The 17,536-nt window shown below is 46.0% G+C and overlaps 1 protein-coding gene across 3 annotated transcripts in view; it reads right to left on the bottom strand.

The window, feature by feature from the left end:
- LOC111155527 (phosphatidylinositol-5-phosphate 4-kinase type 2 alpha) overlaps positions 1-15,331 on the bottom strand; it is a 172,566-nt gene extending 157,235 nt beyond the window's left edge. For 2 of the 3 annotated variants that reach the window (XM_022515697.1, XM_022515696.1), the window contains exon 1: positions 14,980-15,331. In XM_022515697.1, coding sequence (XP_022371405.1) covers positions 14,980-15,123 — 144 coding nt within the window. In that variant the 5' untranslated portion in view covers positions 15,124-15,331. The remainder of the gene's footprint in view (positions 1-14,979) is intronic. The other variant, XM_022515695.1, reaches the window with a different exon arrangement.
- Between the last annotated feature and the right edge of the window lie 2,205 nt (positions 15,332-17,536).

Below are 17,536 nucleotides of genomic sequence, written 5' to 3'. Positions count from 1 at the left end.
TGATCTGGAGCACACCGAGATAGGCCATCTTGGACCACGGAAGCTCCAGGAGTTGGGGCAGACTCCAGAAAGAGATATGAACACACGTGATGCCTGGGAGTGGGAGAGAGTGGGACACAGCAACATGGCCAGGCAGGAGGAGGATCACTAAGGAAATCTACGAGGACCATAAAGAAATTATGTTTCTGCTGATTTAGATGTGTCTTCAAACTTTGTAAGCATATTTATGCCTGGTTATCCCCAGAAGCGGAACAACACAATGACGATGCCAGGGGATTCCAGCCTGGGCATGCAGCTATGGTCAGTACAAATGTTTCTATTATAATGTCATAGTATTCCTGAAAAACTAAGTTCTGTATACACACCAAAAACACAATGTAGGGAGACCGGTCAAAACCTACAGAACTCAGCACCAGAATGCTTTAAAAAAAAAAAAAAAAAAAAAAAAATGTCAGCCACCTAGGTGGCTCAGTTGGTTAAGCATCTGCCTTTGGCTCAGGTCATGATCCCAGAGTCCTGGGATCGAGCCCTGCGTTGAGCTCCCCGCTCAACCAGGAGTCTGCTTCTCCCTCTCCTTCTAACCCTTTCATTTGCTTTCTCTCTCAAATAAATAAATAAAATCTTTTTGAAAATAAATAAATAAAATGTTAAATATATATATATATATATATATATATATATATATATATATATATATGAGTCTTCAAAATTGTTTAATTCCATTTAAATACAGAATGGACTTTATCTTTAAAAGTACAATTGTGAAGATCATCCGATGGAAAGAATGTGAGGAACAACCAGGGCTTCTGAATTATCAAGATTAGGATAAAATGCATAAAGAATGGAGAGAACCACAAAATTATGACTTCTAAGAATGAGGTACCTGGCCCCCTGACTCATGAGGAAGAACAAGCATGAAATGAGCAAGGTGCCCAGGCCTGCTGTCCTGTCTGGACTGCTGCCTCTGGCTGTTAGCAGACTTTGAATCTAGCTGCTGTTCCTGGGATGCAGCGATGCTCCAGGGAAATTGCGTATGTACCAATGTCCACATGATATGCCATCATTCCCTATTTGTTCACCTTGTGTAAACTACTTTGCATTATAGAAACACACATGTCGCAAAAAAGACAGCATAATTATACGTTTGCCAAAGCAGATTCAAATCTGTAAGGGAACTTAGTAAATCCCATTTTCTTCTCTTTTGTCTAGGCTAAATACCTCCTGAATGCTTCGTCAAGGATGCCAGCACGAAGGAATTTGACATGAGCAATTTTGGACGCATGACCCGAGAAAACTAGGGCAAAACAGGGCAGCGGCTGGCACCCAACCCCTCGTGCCCATCAGAAGATGAGCTCCACCCCCCCCCCCAATGCAGGAACATCACAAAGTGGGCGCCTGTCTCCAGCTAGTGCAGCCCTCCGCCATGGTGTGCAGGCTGCGATGGGATTTCAGCCCACACGTTCCCAGGCGCCTGGGCATTCTGGGGCAGGCTGTGTGGAACACAGGGCCCCAGAGGTCACTGACGGGTTGTAACACAGAACACCTTCCTCAGAGTGCAGGTTGAGGAAACATACAGAAAGCGTGTTTATTACAACTACAGATAATACTCAGCTCTGAACTTCAGGGCACCAAGCCACTTGCAAACACAATTCTAATCTTCAAAAAACAAGCCTAAAGAAATTAAACTGAACAGAAATAATGTCAATAGAATTATGGGCAAAAGAATGGAAAACAAATAAAACCAGAAAAACAGACCACAGGAAGTATAATAGTACCTGGAGAAAAAAAAAAAAAAGGTTCAACGGTTCCCTAAAACTGACAGCGGCCCTTCCTGCTTTTGTACCTGCTACTCAACCCTGCCTATTACCTGTTTCTTCCAGTCTCCTCACCAGATTCATTACAATTCACTCTTCAAGATTCAACCCAAAGAACACGAACTCCCCCTGGGATGGTTTATCAATCCTTTTTTGTGTGTAATTGTTGCTGCATAAAAGTTGGGAGGACGGGCGCCACTCGACGCTTGACAGCTGTCACTGACCCTCTGCTCAAGTTCCACGGGCAAAACCAAGGCCACATGGCAGGAGGGCCTGCTCCTGTGGCCACAGCTGGCTGGATCTTATGGCCACCAACTTTCTTTTTGTCTCTCCTCCTTTCTTAAGAAAGCTGAAATGAGGATGCTGAGTGGCTAATTGCCCCCCGTCATGGACCCAGATATGGGGGCAAGTAAGCTTAGAAGCTGTGTGGGGTCTACTTGCACAAAGCAGCCGAGAAAAGCCAAGGTGCCTTAGAGAAAAGGTTCATGAAAAGTGATGCAAAGATCAGAAAGACAGTGAGGAAGGAAGCCACTTTGGGCCCCAGGCTATGTGAGGCTCAGGTGAGGGTCCTGCCTTTCCGCTCCAAGGGGGACCCAATAACCCTTTTTTTCCTTCAGCTGATCAGACTTTTCTATTATTTGCCACCAAATAAACCTTGAATGAGGCACTCCTGTTCGTTCACCAATGTACCACCTTGTTCACATAAACACTGCCTATCTTTCCTGTAAGACTATGAACTCCCTACAAGCAAAAGCTATCTTTTTCATATGTCTTTCTTATTAGGCCTTATTAGAGAAAATACCAAAAAATGCATACCAATGATAGGTTATTGGTAGTAGAACTTTATTAGATATGAAAATGACAATTTTTACAAAATGAAGGACTAGTTAAAGTTGGAGCATTAAACCACACTTCAGGATTCTAATCACATTCGGGACATCAAATGCTGAGTTATCGATCAAATGCTGGATTGACCTATACGTTAAAACATTTGTGAAAACTTCAACATTGGAAATGTCATTTCCACTTATTAGTTACACAAGTGCAGCTAATACAGGCTCTTTTTGGCTAAGAGCCCAAAAGATAATAATGGAACGGAGCAGGAAGGGCAAGAGAACTATTTAGGCAACCAGGCCAGGAAACCCAGAGCTGTCTTCCACTATCCGATCCCTTGAGCCGCCACCAAATCCAGCTGACCTGACTTCCAGAGCTTTCCTCAGGCACACCCATTGTCTTTACTGCCACTCCCAGAGGACAGCCCTGTCTCCCCAGGCCCTGACAGAGTGATCTGGCCCTGGGCCCACCACAGGCTCTGACCTGCTCCCCCTCACTCACCGCCGGCCATCCCCGTCTCCTGAGAAACTCTGAGGCTCATCTCCATTTACACTAATAGAGTATCACTAAGTTATGCGGCTCTAAACATCCTGAATAAAATATTTTGTAAACATCTTCTTGAAGACATCAAAGCACCGAGGAGGCAAGAGTTAGCTCGGCAGAGGTGAAGTGAGAGCTGGAAGCAGGAGCAGTCAGCTTAGTCAGGGAAGCCACTTCGGCTCTCAGGGCTCAGACGCTCTCGAGGTGGAGACAAACAGAAGTCAGAGCCTAGAGCTGACCCAAGCTGTGGGGTCTAAGAGGAAACCCTTTCTCCATGGGGCTAGAATCCAAAAGGGTCACACCCTCAGAGTAAGTACAAGCCAAAAATAAACCCATTCCTCCCCCTCCCCAGGGGCCTGCAGTCCAAATTTATATCACCGTGAGACTCAAAAAATCCCAAGCTATGAGTTTAGTTTGAAATGGCCTTGGTCTGTAGCACCCCTAGCCTCCCCTCCGCCAGAGGGCAAGGACAAACACTCAGGACAAGAGGGCACGAGGGACACACTTGTGCCCTAAGATTCAGAGAATCCTTCCCCAAGTAACGTCCAAGGGGAAGCAGCGGCTCGTGGCCAACATAACCAGGCAAATATGGGAAGGAGGCGCCGGGACCACGAACCAGCAGAAATGTAACACAGCGGAACAGACCCCACAGAGATTCAGGATGTTGGGATTAGCACCATTTTTACATCAGTCACAGAATCTTAAACTTAACGTACGCCAAACTTCTGACCAGAAATAACACCGCAGTGCCCTTTTCTTCAATAATGTCTCAGACGTTCAGAAACGCATTCACTGTCTTCACGCGTTCCCTCGGTGGCTGTGCAGCACCGTGACAGCCTGCGAGAAAAGGGGTTTCCTCACTCAGCCTCCTCTGCGCTGTGCATGAGGCCAAGTTCTTGCATGCCACTGCGGACAAAGCCCTTTCTCTGGCATCGGCTCACGGTTACCCCACACCTCTTATCACCGCTGTGCAGCAAGTTCCCCGCTCCCCACTGCACTGCCCAACCCGCCAGCCAGATGCTCTAAATACCGCGCTCGATCATAGCAGAAATGAATTTTACACGCGGGTGAAAATTCCCTGTGGAAAGGCTCACAGTACACCAGCTGAGCACGAACGGCCTACGGTCTACGGACACCAGCTTTGTCCAGTCCTTTGATAGTGTTTATCGGGCACCTACTACATTCCAGCACTGCTCTAGGTGCGGGGACGCAGCTGTAACTGAGACAGCCACGGCTGCTGAGGAATTTAACATCCCAGTTGGGGGAAATAAACCATAAACATGGAGACAACTCAGTTTCTGATGGTGTGAAGTGTCACAGAGGAAACAGCAGAAACACGAGTGGAGGGTTACTTTACAGGCAGTCGGAGAGGCCGTCTGAGAAGACAACCCTTTAGCTGAGAGACTCAAATGACAGCCACGCAAAGACCTGAAGGAAGACCATTCCAAAGAGGAAAGTAAGTGCAAAAGCTCTGTGTGTCTGCCCTGAGGTCAGCTTGTTTAAGGAACAGAGAAAGCCCAGTGTGGCTGGAATGAAGAAGTCATGAAGACAGTGAGAAACAATGAGGGCAAAGAAGGAAGCAGAGACCAGGCCAGCAAGACCTTGCAAGCCACAGAGAAGAGGAGCCTGGGGTTTGTGCACAATGCAACAGGAAGCCTCTGGAAAGTTTTCACCGAAGACGTGAAATGACAGGAAGATCACTCTGCTACCACGGTAGAGAATTTGGATGGAACCAGCATGAGGGGTGACTACAGGCAGACCTGCAGACCATGACAGTGCTCTGGAGAAATGGAATCTGTATGGGAAAGAGAGAAATAGGCAGAAACGTGCAGGACTCAGAAATGGTAGTGGTGATAATGAGAGAGGAATCAAGGCTGGCGCCACGGTTTTTGGCTTGAGCAGCTGGGGAGATGGTAGTCCATTTACGGACAGGGGAAGAAACTGGCGAAGGGTGTGACAGCAGGTGGGGTAGAGGGGCAGGAGGAGATGGAGAGCCCTGTTTGGGTCACATCTGAGATGTCTATTCGGTTTTGAGGGAAGAGATCTGATAGGAAATTGAATAGAAGCCCAGCAGGGAACTCAGAGCTGAAGGTAAAAACTTCTCAGTCATCAGCATGAAATGCCAAGAGACTAACTAAGATGGTGTGGATAAAATATGCCTAGTTACAGAACACGACCCCGGAAAGAGTTCTGGGCACTCCCACTTTTAGAGACTGGATAAAGGAAGAGGAACCTCGTAAGGAAGGTCTCTAGGAAGGAGTAGAGGGTAAGGCAGGAGGAAAACAAGGGAAGACATGAAAAGGGGACCCCTGGATCTGAAAACGTGAGTGTCGCTCGCGCTGTGTGCTCGGAGCAGGCAGGATTAAAGCGAGGCTACGGCTGGTTGGAGGAGAGAGGCAGGGAGGGGCCGGCAGCTGCCGACGGACAACAGGAGGCAGGTGCAGTAGGAAAGGCTTTTCAACTTCTGCTAGAAAAAGGAACGGAGAAGCAGAGTGGACACTAAAGTGAGGGTGTAATACCAAAGGAGACTTTGGTGACTCTGGCTGTTTATTTTGTTTTTAAGAGGCGAGGCCCCAGCGCAGGGAGCGCTGTCCACTAGACAGTGCTGCAGGGACGGCAACGGTCTACACCCTCGCTGTGCAGCTCCGGAGCTACTACCCGTGTGTGTGGCTGTTGGGCACTCGACATGAGACTGAACCTCATGATTCAGTTTCAATTCAGTAAAATGTCAATAGCTATGTGTGACTATGGCTTCCAAACTGGACCGTGCGGCCCTCCAGCACGTCTGTGGGTTCATGGATTCAGCTGTCCATAAGTTAGCAGCATGCGTGGTGAGAAGTGGCTTCTGTTGGTCCAGTGTTTTCTAAAGCACGAAAGGTTACCAGCTGGAAGAGGGCAAAGGGGCAAAACACTAGAGGAAGGTTTAAGGAGAAAGAAAAGGGTAAGAAATGGTTTCAAAGAGCATATGTTGGGGCGCCTGGGTGGCTCAGTGGTTTAAAGCCTCTGCCTTTGGCTCAGGTCATGATCTCAGGGTTCTGGGATCGAGCCCCACATCAGGCTCTCTGCTCCGCAGGAAGCCTGCTTCCTTCTCTCTCTATGCCTGCCTCTCTGCCTACTTGTGATTTCTGTCTGTCAAATAAATAAATAAAATCTTTAAAAAAAAAAAAGAGCATATGTTATGATTTATGGTAAATTTTAAAGAGGCTCTCACCGAAACTGTTGTTAGGTTTTTCAGTGGCAAACACTGGCTACTGGCCCTTTAAAATCTGACCTCCAACCACCTCTTCTACCATCTCCTAAACATTTCCCATCATCTACCTCTATGGTTTTCAATCTTGGTGGTTGCAGAAACTTTGCCCCGTCCATATTTGCCCTTGTATTTACACAGTATGTACCGGGTGCCCTCAATCAAAAATTTTTTAAAAGATGATGAGGAGAACAAAAACAAGTTGTTCTGGATGGAAGTGAGGTCGGGGCTCAATTCCCCCCACCAGCTCATCCCCCTCCCATAAGCTCAGCCCCCTCCCACCAGCTCAGCCCCCTCCCACCACCCTCTGAGGCACCTCCAAGGAAGCTCAGGGTTTGAAACCAAGTATTTGCCCTAGCCATGCTTCTCAAGCTGGCATGAGCTCACAAACCACCTTTCTTATTACAGTGCACATTCCATCCCGGAAGGTCTGCAGAGAGAGGCCCACGATTCTGCATTTCTCACAGGCACCTGGGTGATGGCTGAGGCCACCATTCTGTAGATTACACTCTTGATGAGTGCAAGGCCCTAGGCCATAGTCATACCAGACCACATACTATGTACTTTTAGCAATTTGTTCCTTTGGCCATACATACCTTTCACTGCCATCTCTAGAAGGGAGATTCTACCCTATCTTCAAGGCCCTCTCAATGTCAGCTCCTCTTGAACTCTTCTTCCAAGAGTCCTGGGCACAAGTAGTCGTGATCCAGTCCCTGCCTCCATCTCCTAACACTTTCCCCCTTTCTCACACTGCTCCAGCCACACAGGCTTCCTTGCAGTTTCTAAGAGCCATCACTAGCTCTGGGCCTTTGCACAAGCTATTCCTCCTACCTAAAATGCCCTTCCCCCAGATATCCCAACCCCTTCATCTCCTTCATCCTCCCTGTTTATAGTCTGACCACCTTCTGTAACACCCTGAACCCCAGCATTCCTAGACACTCTATTATTTATACATAGGTCTGCGTCTATGTCTCTCTCCCCTGTAGTTATGATCAGTTGGAGGGCAGGGTCCACAATATATTCATTTCGCATCCCAAGAGTCTCGCACAGTGACGCAGAAGGAAGGAAGGAAGCAAGGAAGGAAGTTAAAAAAAGAAAGAAAGGAAGAAAGAAAGAAAGAAAGAAAGAGCTAACACAATGTACAACTAATGAATCCGAATGAAATTTTTGACACCTCAAACAACCTGATCCATAGTGGAAGCATTAAAGATACAAGAAAGGCCATTATAACAAAATAGATAGAGAAATTAAAGCAAGGGCACAAAGATAATTCTAAAGGGATTAATTTGCAACTCCAAGATGCTCAAGGATGCAACTGCAACAGTGACTTTGTATCTATGAACAATGTTCATGTAACATTAATTTAACATGCACTCTAATAATTGCTCGTTTTCTCATTTAAAACATTTCTTTAAAACGTACTAATGACTGCTAACATTCATTAACAACTTACTATGTGCCAGCAACTCTTTAGGTATCTTACAAGTACAAACTCATCTCACCCATACAGCAAATCTCTGTACTAGATACAATTATTATCTCTTTTTACAAAGAAGGAACTGAGAGAGAGCCCAAATGACTTTGTCAAAGCCAACCAAACAGTGTGGCACCAAGTCCAAGCTCTTAACCATGGCCGACAGGTGAAAAACTTTGAAGAATTACTTTGAATGTAAAGGCTTATCTTTAGGTAGGTTACTGTCTTCAAAATCCCTGCATTTTTCTTTAATAAATTTTGTGTGTGTATACATATACATACACAAAATTTATTATAATATACATATATTATAATATATATAATATAGAATATATGCATTTTCTTCCCACATACTTTGAATATATGCAATGACTTTCTTCCTATAAAGGAAAAACTGTTTTAAACACATATTAATAGGTAATACTCCGTAGTAATAGCTTTCAGTCTGTCAAAGTATAGCTTTTAAGACTAAAGAAAAGAGGGGGAAGACTAGACTAAGGAAAGCACAGAAATGACTAACTCTGAGGCTGGCCCAGGCAGCCAAGTTCAATGGTTGTGGGTACAGGTCTGAATCCCACCACCTACTAGCACTGTGTGCTCAACAGGTATTAATTTCACCTGCGCACATGCCTGCTCTGTATTATTCTTCCCGGCTGCTGTACGCTCTCCCCCATTTCTCACCCCATACCCACTCCTACCTTATTCTTTCAAGAGTTCTCAATTAGGTTCCACACCTCCCAAGTGGTCCATGGACAGAATTCAGGGGATCCATGAACTTGGTAGCATGCAGCTTTACGTATTTTCATTTATTCATTCAAAAGCATTATTCTACGAAGGGGACCACAGCCTTCACTAGACTGCCATAGGGGTACGTGGCACAAAAGGGAAATGTGGATAAAAGTAGATACAGGGAAATAAGCTAGGAGGTATTTTTAACATTTCAAGAAAGGTAACAAATCTGGTTAGGCTGTAGAGATGAGAATGGAAAGTGATGGAGGTGAGGAAAATACCTTGGTAACCCTAAATAAAATGGCATGTTCCACCTTCCTTCCCTCTACTTCTAACCTTCTCAAAAGAAATGCTGCCTCTATTTCCATCATTTGTTCTCTAACTCTTTAAGCTCACACACACACATGCGTGCGTGCACACATACCAATCAGCCACTGTCAGGAAAAGTACCTCCCTGAACATCATGATCTCCCAAGCATTCATCTGCTGGCCCTCCTGCAGAGTTTCGTCTTGTTTCCTGTTTCTTCTTCCTCCATCCCTCCCTCAAAGCCAGTTGTTTTCCTCAGAGACCTACTTTACCCCCGTTTTTAGCAACCCAGCGTGGACAAGTCTCCATTCTCCGTCTCAGCCTTAACCTTGCTCCTGAGCTATAATTCCACCTTCTAACACTCCCCACCCCCATGGGCACTGTCCCTAGAATACCCATTCACCATCTCCTGCAGATTAACACTTAATGTATTTAAGTAACCTCCAAGCCCAATGTGAGCCTTGAACTCACAACCCTGAAATTAAGAGTCCCATGCTCTACCAACTGAGCCAGCCAGAAAAATTTTTTAACCTTTTTCGATACACAATTCCTTCTCCTAACTCTACCATGGAGTCACCATTCTCCCAAGGAGAGTCATCGCATGCAGTCAGGGGACAAATCCTGGGTATTTCTCTTTATTTTTAGCCCTATGGCCTTGCTACTCAACATGCGTCCCAAGAACCAGCACTGTCATCACCTATGAGCACAATAAATGCAGTCTTGGGAACCCACCCCCATACCCCAGGACCTGCTAAGTCAGAATCTGCATTTCTTAAAGTGTTCTCAAGTGATTCATACACACATTAAATTTTGAGAAGCACTTCTCTGGTGCTTATGAATATGTTAACAGCCTAACTGCATCTGAACTTGAACATTTGGGGGTATCAATTACTAACTCCCTATTATGTGCTAATTTACAGTTCTAGACTTTAAATACATTATCTTACTTAACACTCAGAATAATCCTGTGATAGAATCATCATCGTCTCTATTTTCAGAGTGAGTAAATTGAGGCTCAAGTGGATAAATCATCTGTTCAAGGAGTCCATAATTGATGGAGGCAGGATTTGAACCTAATCTGTCTGACCACAAACTGTTTTGCCAAATTGCACTAATTCCCTTAAATTCCAAAATCTGTATTTCAAAGGGTATGTTGGCCGAATTAATTACTCTGCTTGACTGCATTTTCTACTCAACTTAAGGTAGATTTTGTTTATTACAGTTCTTGCTGAAAGTCTTTCTAAAGGCGGAGCAGAGGATCCAGGTTTAGAAAGAGAAATCGCTGTCTCACCACGGGCATCCTTCTGAACACTCAAGTCCAGCCTAAGGTATTTGGGAAATGGAGAAGAAAATGTATTCTTTTCTCAGGATCTAATCCTAAGTGTGAAGGGGCATAAAACTGTTTCCTTAGTAATAAATGCTGTGTGCCTGCTTGGCATTCTTCTTTGCTCTAAAGTAAAGGGAAGAAATAAAAATAGTGTGAGACTGAGGAGTCTGGGTGTCTAGAGTTGGTTAATCAGCCAACTCTTGATTTCGGCTCAGGTCTTGATCTCAGGGTCGTGCGTTCAAGTCCGGCGTTGGAGCCTACTTAGAAACAAAAACAGTACGAGACTAGTTCTTGAATGAATGGTTATTTGGGTTCCATTCAATAAGTTTCATCCAATGTCTAGCTAATTACTATTTTAATCGCCTCATTATATTCCATTCAGTCAACATGTCACAGTCACTCATTTCATTTTTAAACCTAGTTTCCTTCTTTCATTTTTTTCAATGCCCAAATATAAACCCACAAACCTAAAAGATGTCACTAGTTCTCCAATATAGTATTTACCTAATTCAACTCCCAGGACTTGTTGAGAATATAACAAAAGCTACGATGCTCTACCCAGAAAACTGCATATTTGCCCAAACACACAAAACACGGCACCCAGACACCAAGACAAACACCCCAGCTCTACCACTAGGACAGATACCAGCCTTACATGGCCTATCCAGGCCCCCTCCACTCTTAAGGGAACTGTTCCAAAAGGCAAGAGCAGCTTCCACCTTTCCAAACTGCTAGCCCAGGGCAATGCTGGATCAGTCAGAATCCCTCCATGGGATTTTTATTACTGAAGCAGAGACAGAAAGTCCCTTTTTTGGAGGGGGGAGGGGGCAGAAATTACAAAATGTGAAATTCAGGAACCATTAGTTCCCTGCCCTGTGGAGGAAACCAGTGAGCCCTGAGCACGAAGAAAGCCAAAATGGACAGACAAGTCCCGATAGCACCCAAGCACCTGGTTCCAATTACTGCTGAACCCAACCCTATTCCTGTTCTCTAGGTTTGGTTACTAATTGGTCCTTGCACAGGACAGACCTCCAAAACCCTCCTAACAAGTAAAGTTTTTGGCTAAGCTCATTCACATTTCTACAGCTTTCCACAAAAGGAATTTAACATTTATACTGACTACTTCTAAATGCTGTATTTGTTTTCGACAAGTTTTATATCCTTTAATATTTTTCTATACAGATGAATTCCTTTAGGTATTTCATTAGGTCTTTAAATACTAATTTCCAAAAGGCTCACATTTCACTCTCCATAAAAATCTTTTAGGATATCTCTTTAAAATAAGTCTTGGCTTCTCTCATGCTACATGCTCCACACACTATTAAAATATAATTTTAGAGAGCTAACTGCCTGATCATTTTTAGTTTAATTCCAAATGTAACAAGACAAAATTGCCTGCGTAAGTCGTCTTTTTTCCTTTATGTATTCAATTATATTCCCTGCTTAAAACACTTAAAAATTGGCAGGGATCCATTTACTGATGGGTGCTTTAAGTTAGAAAGCAGTAACATACCAAATTCACCACACAAAGTCAGGCTTATTCTTGTCACTGAGAGTTACCACCACAATGGATTTGGAAATTTCCACCTTAATTGCCAGTTTTTACATTTCAATCAAATAGACTTTAACTTCATAGACTGCAATGCAGTCCAACTCGGATCAATCCAACAAGCTCCTAGTTCACACCTCTCTTACAATCACCACAGATTTCTTCCCGCTAGTCACAGCCTTGAAAATTCCCTCAATGCCCCTGCATTTTCAAGGTTACAATAGTAATGCCACTTTTGTTCTATACCATTAACTACTGCTAGTCTACAGATCCTAACATAATGCTATGAACCCAGTGGACTGTAAAAATGGTTGAATCTCGAAGTTAGAAAAATACTTGGAAATCATCCAGACCAATCACCTTACTTTCATAGATGCAAATGTCAATGCAAAAACTAGTTAGTTATCATGCCCAAGGTCAGCAGAATTAGAGAAAAAATTAGAACACATGTACATTGAGCATTTTACCAGAGTATGTAGGTTCCCAATCCCCATATAAGATGCCTCCATGATAAATATATATGAAGTTTTCCTTTAGTGCTACAAATGTACAGTTGTTGCTGTACTTACGGATGTAAGACAAATTCAAATGAATTATAAAAGCATGAAATTGCTATATTCATGAGAAGTCTTTTCCCATTAATTGTGGTCACATTAAAAACGCAGGAGAAAGCCTGATTTAAATGATCTGCTCCTTCTCTGCTAAGCTTTCTCAAATGTCCCTAACATACACAACAGTAAGCTTGCTCCTTCTTAATAATGCTGACGTGGTTTATTCTCATATTATACTGTTGACTTTGGTCATATTTGGTCAAGTTCATATAAAAATGTTTATCTAGTATTAGACTTTGTTACCTAAAATGAAATCCACCAGAAATACATGGCATCTTGGTGTTTAGATTTCATAGTTATATACACTTTTTTTCCAGAAATAAAGAAAACAGACATTTTGAAAAAGAATGCTGTGAAACAGAACATTCTTATGTCAGTGAAGCCCTCAAAATAAAGATATTTGGATGAAAATATGGGCAGTTTTAGTCATCTTTTGCACAGTGACTGGTACTATTTGCCTACTACATCTTTGTTCGAAGAATAACATGGTTGGTTACATTACATACTAAGGAAACTTGACTCCTTGGGATGACTATACTGAGAATTGCTAACTTTTCTTGAAAGCAAAAGAAAATAACATAAAAGATACCATCTACAAACCTACATTATATTTATAAGCCATAAGTAGTTTTGAAAATTCCAATTAGCAAGAAATTCTAAAACAAATGTAGCAATTCATAAACATAAGGTACAGCATAAGTGGTTAAAAGAAAATATGCACAATTACAAGATTTTGTAAAGTAAACTGGAATTCAGACTAATCCCCAGAAAGCACGCTCTTTTTCCGCAGCATATTGTTGGCACTAATGCTTTACTACATTAAACCCTCACACACAAACTCACCTGACCAAAACACCAGAACTCTCAAGGATATAAAAGCACCAATAAATATAGAACAATATTAATATTTTTGAAACAGCAACTAACATACATAATTTTAAAAGCGTAATAGAATTAGACATAACTCTAAATTGTAGAGTCATTATTAAGGGAAAATTCCATTTCACTTACTACAATGAAACTTCGGAGAGTTTAGGGGCATTAACATAGGCGCTTGTAAAAGCTCGCGTTCCTAATTGCTAAAGAAGTTATCAGGAAGTTAAAAAGAACGTCAGTGGATTAGGCATTCATTTTCTTTAACACAACTCATGTTCTTAAACAACTCTCTTAAACACAATCATTTCATGCAAGCACAATCAATCCTGATATGCTAGTTCACCTTTTCCCCAGCTCAGCCTGAGAAAGGAAAATACAAATATGATGCTTTTGAGCCATTTTAAACAACTTCCTTAAACTGAGAATGGTTTTCTGTCATTTCTATTATGCTGAAAAGGGCACACAGACATCCAGAGAAATCAAAAGTACAGCAAGCAAGCTTACACTCTTCCTCACATGCTAACTGACTGCAGTGGTAAGGTCATGGTCAAAATTCACAGGCTCATTTAAACTTTCATGGCTCAGCCAACAGCTCCTATCGTGTTTCCTGATCCTAAGGAGATTAAAACCGCAGGAGTTTCTCGAAGTAAGATCAGCAGGAGGCTATTTCAGACCCTCAAACCGCAGTCCGCAGAGTCCGCAGCGGCACGTCTCCAACCACCTCTGGCTGTGTGTTAAGCTAACCTTTCCGAGCGTTCTCCTCCAGACTTTTAAACAAACCCCCAAAACGGGTGCGGCCAACTCGAGACCGCTTTCTGTCCACGCCCGCGGAGACCCCCTCCTGCTGTCATTCCCCAGGCCGCCTTTCCGCAGTCGGTGACTCCGGCCTGGCTCCCCAAGGTGGGGGAGGAGGTGTGGGGAGGAAGACTCCCCGCCAAGCAGCTCTTCAGCCCGCACAGCGGCAGAGTGATGCGGGAGAGGAGCAGAGGAAGATGCTAAACACCAGTGCCATATTTACATGAGCTTTTTCTTTGCCAAAAAGATTCCTTGTACCCAATGATATCGCCTTTAAAGGAAAAAAAGGACCGAAGCACTAAAGCCCTGACCACATCTCCCGATCTCCAGTATTCTCACCCCTCTTCCCCCGCGGGGAGGCTCCAGACGCTCCTAGCCTCGCACAGGTACACCTGCCAGCCAGCGGAGGACCCGACCGCCCCCGCCACCCGCTGCCATAAGTGAGCGATGTGCAAGACTCAGACCCCGGCAGCCCCCGCCTGGGATGACAGCCCAGGCGGAGCCGTGCCCCACACAAACTTCCCAGTTGCCCGGCTGCGAGGACCGGCCGACAGACGGACGAGCGCGCGGACGGGGGACCACACTGGTCCCCGCCGCAGGGTTCAACTGCAGACGGGACCCCTCGTCCTGCACCCGGCCCTAGGTCCAAACGGGGCTCAAGGGGCGCCCGGGGAACCCGGAGAGGCGGGCGCGCGCCGCGGGGATGGGGGCACCAAGGCGCCGCGGCGGGCGGACAACACCGGAGAGCGAGCAGCCGGAGGGCCGGGTCCCCGCTCCGGCTCCCCGCCCCGCAGCAGCTGCAGCAGAAGGAGGAGGGGAGCGAGGAGGAAGAGGAGGAGGAGGAAAGGGACTGCGCGCCGCAGCCCGAGCCCTTACCGAGTGGTTTACCCCCCACATCAGGACGCTGAGCAGCGGATCGCTGGCCCGAAAGAGCTTCACTTTCTGCGCTACGAAGTGCTTCTTCTTGGTCTTGGTCTTGCTCGCCAAGACGGAAGACCCCAGGTTGCCGGGGGTCGCCATGGCCGCCGCCTCCGTCCCCTCCACCGCCGCGCTCCCGAGGCCGGGGACCCGCCCTCTCTACACGCCGGCCGGGGGAGGCAGCCGCATCCCCCCGGTTGCGGCCCCGGCGCGCCGTGCCCGCTCCGCCCGCTTTGCCCGCTCGGCCCGACAGAGGAGGGAGGCTGCGCTCGGCTCGCGCCCCGGCCCGGATCCCGCGCCCGCCGCGGCTCCGCGCTCAGCCCGCGGCTGGACCAGGCGCGCAGCGAGCGGCTTCCGCGTTGGGCGCCGGCGTCATGACGCAGGGGGCGGGCGGGTAGCAGCTGCGGCGCCGCCAGGCGGGGCGCGGCCGCGGGACCGTTAAGCTGCAGCCTAGTGCTCGGGCTCCGGCTCCGGCTCCGGCTCCGGCTCCGGCTCCGGCTCCGGCTCCGCGGCGTCCTGGTGTGCCGCGAACTCAAGGCGGCCGCTCCGGTCCCGCTGAAGAGGCCGGCGAGGAGCGGGAGGCCTCCGGCTGGGCAACCCCCCACTCGCTCCCCAGGGAGAAAGGGAGGGGGAAGGACCGAAGAGTGCGGAGAACCGAGAAGAGGAGCCCCCAGAGGCGGCGGTAGGGCGAAGGAATGAGGCTCAGGGAACCGCCACTTACCGTTGCCAGGAGTCCGAAGAGCTGGCGAGTCCTGAAATGCTGCGTGGAGACCGGGGCTTCCCTAGCACCAAGGGAAAGGACCTGGGCACGTCGTTGGCCACCTCCCAGAGTGACACTGACATGAAGTTATACTCCTATTGTGCCTTTAACTTTCGGGCCTTTTATACACTGGACTGCAGACCTCTGCACTGTCTGAGTCCTGCAGAGTGCAGACGCCCACCCACCACACTGACTGTCTTTCCTACCCCCACCACCCGGCAAGACCCTGGACTCCTGGTTCACAGCCCGTGGTTTCGCCTGGAGAGTCATGCCTCAAACTGCACCTTCTACTTCAGCTCCTCCGCAAGGCCTCTTACATTTCTTCCGTTTATCCATTCCACTCACCTTCCACAGATGCCTGTTCATCGTCTTCATCCATGTACACCTTAATGCTGGGAATAAATGACCCACCTCAGGAAGCTGACGTTACAAGTGTGTCTAAACACAGTGCTGTCCCCAAACCTGCCCTGACTCAGCCCACTGGGCAAACATGTTATCTATTGTCATTATTACTCGACTCAAATATAGTGGATGCCCACTGTGTACTTGGTGATGTGCTTGGTTCTGTCAAGGAGACAAAGGGTGACAGACCCGCATCCCTTGAAATGCTCAAATCTCATAAAATGTAGAGTACTTGCAAATAACCCATATAATCTCCGCTGACCTCAGGGAATTAAGTGCCTGGGTGAATATCTCTACATCAGTTGTCCATAGGCACCTTTAAAAAGTATCCAAAACTTAAATGCATTTTTTTAAAAATGTCTAAAATGGAGGCATTTGGTTGGCTCAGTGTGTTGAATGCTCACCTTTGGCTCTGATCATGATCTGGGTCCTGGGACCTAGCCCTGCAGCGGGCTCCCTGCTCTGAGGGGAGCCTGCTTCTCCCTCTCTGCCTGCCTTTCCCCCTGCTTGTGTGTGCTCTCTCAAAATCTTTAAAAAAAAAAAAGTGTCTAAAACCAAGTTGTCTCTTTATATTCTATTGGAAATGGCATTCCTATCACTCAGTTACCCCAGCTAGAAGTTCATTTGTTTAACAAATTTTCATTGATCCAGGTTTGAAAGCTTAGAATCATCACTGATTACTGCTTCTCACCATTACTCCACATAAACCCCTTTACCAGGTCCTGGCCTTGGAAACAGCTGTTCTCAAATATTATCTCTTCTCTAGTGCTTTCATGGTCCTCCTGGTCAAAATCAATCTGTTCACCTCAGTGCTTCCATAACACTTGATTTGCTCCGTAAGCGTTTCATTGTACTTAATTGTGTATCATTAATGTAATCATTAATGCAAGACAGTGGGCGTGCTGTGAACCCTGAAAAACTGGATTTAGTGATGACAACGTGTTGAACCTATAGGAAGGGGAGATGGACACCTGTGGGGACAGTCAGACGTAGGAGAGCAGGAAGATAGGGTTTGCGCACAAGGCGTCATCCCTGTCCGGGCCTGTCAGGAGCATAGACATGGAGATGAACATCTATGTGCTATTTTTGGATAGTAATGAGCAGAGATGTATCCATTAAAGGACAGAATTTTTTTCCAGCTTCATTGAGTTGCAACTGACATAACACATTGCGTGGGTTTAAGAAGTACAGCCTGATGTCTTGCCATGTATATATGGTGAGATGATTAGGACAATAAACTTAGTTAACCTCTCCATCACACCTAATTGCTTAGTGTTTGTGCCACGTATGTGATGAGAACATTTAAGATCTGCTGTCTTAGTAACTTCCAAGTATATGATACAGTATTGTTAA

The sequence above is a fragment of the Enhydra lutris genome, unplaced genomic scaffold (assembly GCF_002288905.1).
Source record: "Enhydra lutris kenyoni isolate GAN:26980312 unplaced genomic scaffold, ASM228890v2 scaffoldscaffold42, whole genome shotgun sequence".
Lineage (NCBI taxonomy): Eukaryota > Metazoa > Chordata > Mammalia > Carnivora > Mustelidae > Enhydra > Enhydra lutris.
This window is presented reverse-complemented; position numbering and strand designations above follow the sequence as displayed.